The sequence below is a fragment of the Micropterus dolomieu genome, linkage group LG20, assembly GCF_021292245.1.
Source record: "Micropterus dolomieu isolate WLL.071019.BEF.003 ecotype Adirondacks linkage group LG20, ASM2129224v1, whole genome shotgun sequence".
Classification (NCBI taxonomy): Eukaryota; Metazoa; Chordata; class Actinopteri; order Centrarchiformes; family Centrarchidae; genus Micropterus; species Micropterus dolomieu.
Genome location: NC_060169.1, coordinates 24,544,985 through 24,548,103, shown reverse-complemented (window position 1 = coordinate 24,548,103; position 3,119 = coordinate 24,544,985). Strand labels below are relative to the sequence as shown.

The window sequence follows — 3,119 nt, the reverse complement described above, 5'->3', positions numbered from 1 at the left end:
CAGAGCCAAACACAACAGGCTACACAGCCAACATGCTGCTTCTCTAGACAGTTCCAACCAGTTTGGCAGAAGTTACCTTACAGCTTCTCTGCAATGTCCTCTCATTCCGCACAGCCAGTGCAGATTTACTAGTACCTCCTGTAGAAAACCTTCACTTTTACATCTGGGGATCGCACATCGTACAGATCCTTATTTGACTCTGTATGGATTTACAGTGTGCCACTGGAGGGCAACATAGTCCAAATGTAGTTTCTGCATAGGCCTGCTTTTTCTTTGAGACTACGTAGTGTTGAACTTCAATGTGTACTAAGCCAGAGACATATTCCCTTTACTTAAATTTCCTCTTTATACCATCCATGGTAAGGTGCACACTAAATACAAGTACATACTTAAGACAATAATGACAACAACTAATTAAGACTATTGCTCCCTATTTTCACCTGATTACAGTTATCCATCTATCATTAAAAATAATAACATTAAAGTAATATTATATCATGGAAAACATTACATATATATAGATATATGTATATATCAGATCCATATTTGGAGCTCTAGTCCATGAATGTCTTGTTCCAGTGGCCCATTTGTCATCAGGTTGCGCTGGTTCTCTAGCACCTGACAATGGTAATTGGAGCACTGGGGGCTCAATTCAACAGTGCTGTACTGACACCTGGTGGACAGTTGGAAGCATAGGATTCACTGAATTTATTGCATTTGCTAATAACTGTGGCTTCCCCTGTCTTTTCCACAAGCAAAGGTTTGAAAGTTCTTTGCTTCAAGCCTCACACACAAATCTATTAATTGATATGAATAGACCACCAAGTTGACAAAAAATACAAATATCTAACACAATCTTGTAATAAATATGTGTTAGATTTTTGTTTAGACTATCAGAAGAAGACTCAAATCTCTTTTAGGGCCACAGTTTAAAGTGTCATCACACTCTGTAATCCAAATTTATCTTTCCACCTTTCCTGTCAAAATCAAATACATTTCATAATCACACATCACTAGCCATATGCCTACAATAAATAGCATTATTGTATAATGAGTTTATAACCAGGAGAGACAGAATGCACATATTCACAAACGATTCTTAGCTAAAACAGCTGTTTGATCAGGAAGACACAGTAGGGATATTTGCTGGAATCACAAAAGGTTTATTTACCATGTCCACTTTATGCTCAACAAGATCAATACATTTAATAACCACCAGCCAACACAATGCAGCACTGTTCCAATATAATCCAGTGTGAAAGACAGGAGTGAGAGCATTAGTCTACTAAATAATGCGCATACATCATTCAAGAAACTCTTATGTGGAAAAAAAACACACGTTTCTGCATCTTGTTGCATGATCTGCTGAGCCTTCATGTTGTCCCCGCAATGCATTTACAATGTTTAGCATTTCCCTTGCTCCCTTTGCTCAAATTCAGATTCATGCATATCTTAATCCTCTAGTAGCTCTTAGTCATATGATCTTTGGCCCAGTAAAAACATTATTGCACATTAACTACATAAAGAAATGTTTAATATGATTGGTTAATGTTTCCTAAGTGCTGGCACGTTAAAATACTACCTAGCATCCTTTAGTTGTAGCTTAACCATCACAGCAGGAAGGTTTTTGTAAGTGATTTATTTATTCATGAGGGGAAAGACATCATGAGAATATGGTCAATCCAGCTCTTCTACGCCTTTATTTATATGTCAAAGTACATTTTAATTACAGCAGAGGCTTTCCTATACTCTAGAAACATGAATCCTCTTTTTTCATCCCTGAACCCAAATGACAAATGATTACATCTTTTGTCCTTATACACGGGTTCATAAACACAACGCAGCCCCTTTTACTTTCGTAATACAGCTACAGAGGTGGGCTCTGATGTTTGGCTCTGACCCACTCTGGGCACCAAATTTCTAGCCCACTGTTTCCAAAACCAGGCTTGACGTGTTTCACGGCAAGCAGCAGTTGACCTGGTTGTCAATTGTGTCCCTTCTCATTCAATTTTCTCAGGAGGAACTACTTCCATCAGCAGCTGGAGATGCATGGTGATGGGCCCTACAGGGGAATGGAGGTCAAAGGTCACATCAACACTATTCAAGTGGGTTCATCATGAGGTCAGCGCAACATAACACTGTATTTCATGAACTTGCTTTCTACCTTTTGAGCACATGATGTCCCATTTTATTCTACACTAATGGTCAAAAACCAATGGAAATATTTTAACATCTTAATTTTTGAGATGAAGTCAGTTCAGAGTAAAACATACTCATGAGTTTGCGTGCCCAGTTGACCTTCCGGTGGATGAAAGGGTAGTAGAGGAGAAGTCCACTGAAGATGAAGATAGTACAGTAGAGGTACTCCAGCTCTGGCTTATCAATGATGGGAGCCAGGACTAAGTAGCAGGACACCAGGACCATTAGGCATGGTATGACAATCGGTACCTTTGAGTACCAAATCACACAATTACACAAGGCACATTGTTTAGTATATACACTGCTCAAAAAAATAAAGGGAACAGTAAAATAACACATCCTAGATCTGAATGAATGAAATAATCTCATTAAATACTCCTTTCTTTACATAGTTGAATGTGCTGACAACAAAATCACACAAAAATTATCAATGGAAATCAAATTTATCAACCCATGGAGGTCTGGATTTGGAGTCACACTCAAAATCAAAGTGGAAAACCACACTACAGGCCGATCCAAATTTGATGTAATGTCCTTAAAACAAGTCAAAATGAGGCTCAGTAGTGTGTGTGGCCTCCACGTGCCTGTATGACCTCCCTACGACGCCTGGGCATGCTCCTGATGAGGTGGCGGATGGTCTCCTGAGGGATCTCCTCCCAGACCTGGACTAAAGCCTAACCCAACTCCTGAACAGTCTGTGGTGCAACGTGGCGTTGGTGGATGGAGCGAGACATGATGTCCCAGATGTGCTCAGTTGGAATCAGGTCAGGGGAACGGGCGGGCCAGTCCATAGCATCAATGCCTTCCTCTTGCAGGAACTGCTGACACACTCCAGCCACATGAGATCTAGCATTGTCTTGCATTAGGAGGAAGCCAGGGCCAACCGCACCAGCATATGGTCTCACAAGGGGTCTGAGGAT

General features: G+C 40.4%; 1 protein-coding gene across 1 annotated transcript in view; it reads right to left on the bottom strand.

Annotated features, from left to right (window-relative positions):
* Positions 1-1,192: 1,192 nt before the first annotated feature.
* Positions 1,193-3,119, bottom strand: part of LOC123958734 (b(0,+)-type amino acid transporter 1-like) — a 6,141-nt gene continuing 4,214 nt past the window's right edge. The window contains exons 8-9 of the mRNA XM_046032302.1: positions 2,274-2,448; positions 1,193-2,062 (exon numbers count right to left, since the gene is read on the bottom strand). Of these exons, the coding sequence (XP_045888258.1) occupies positions 2,001-2,062; positions 2,274-2,448 (237 nt within the window). The 3' untranslated portion in view covers positions 1,193-2,000. The remainder of the gene's footprint in view (positions 2,063-2,273; positions 2,449-3,119) is intronic.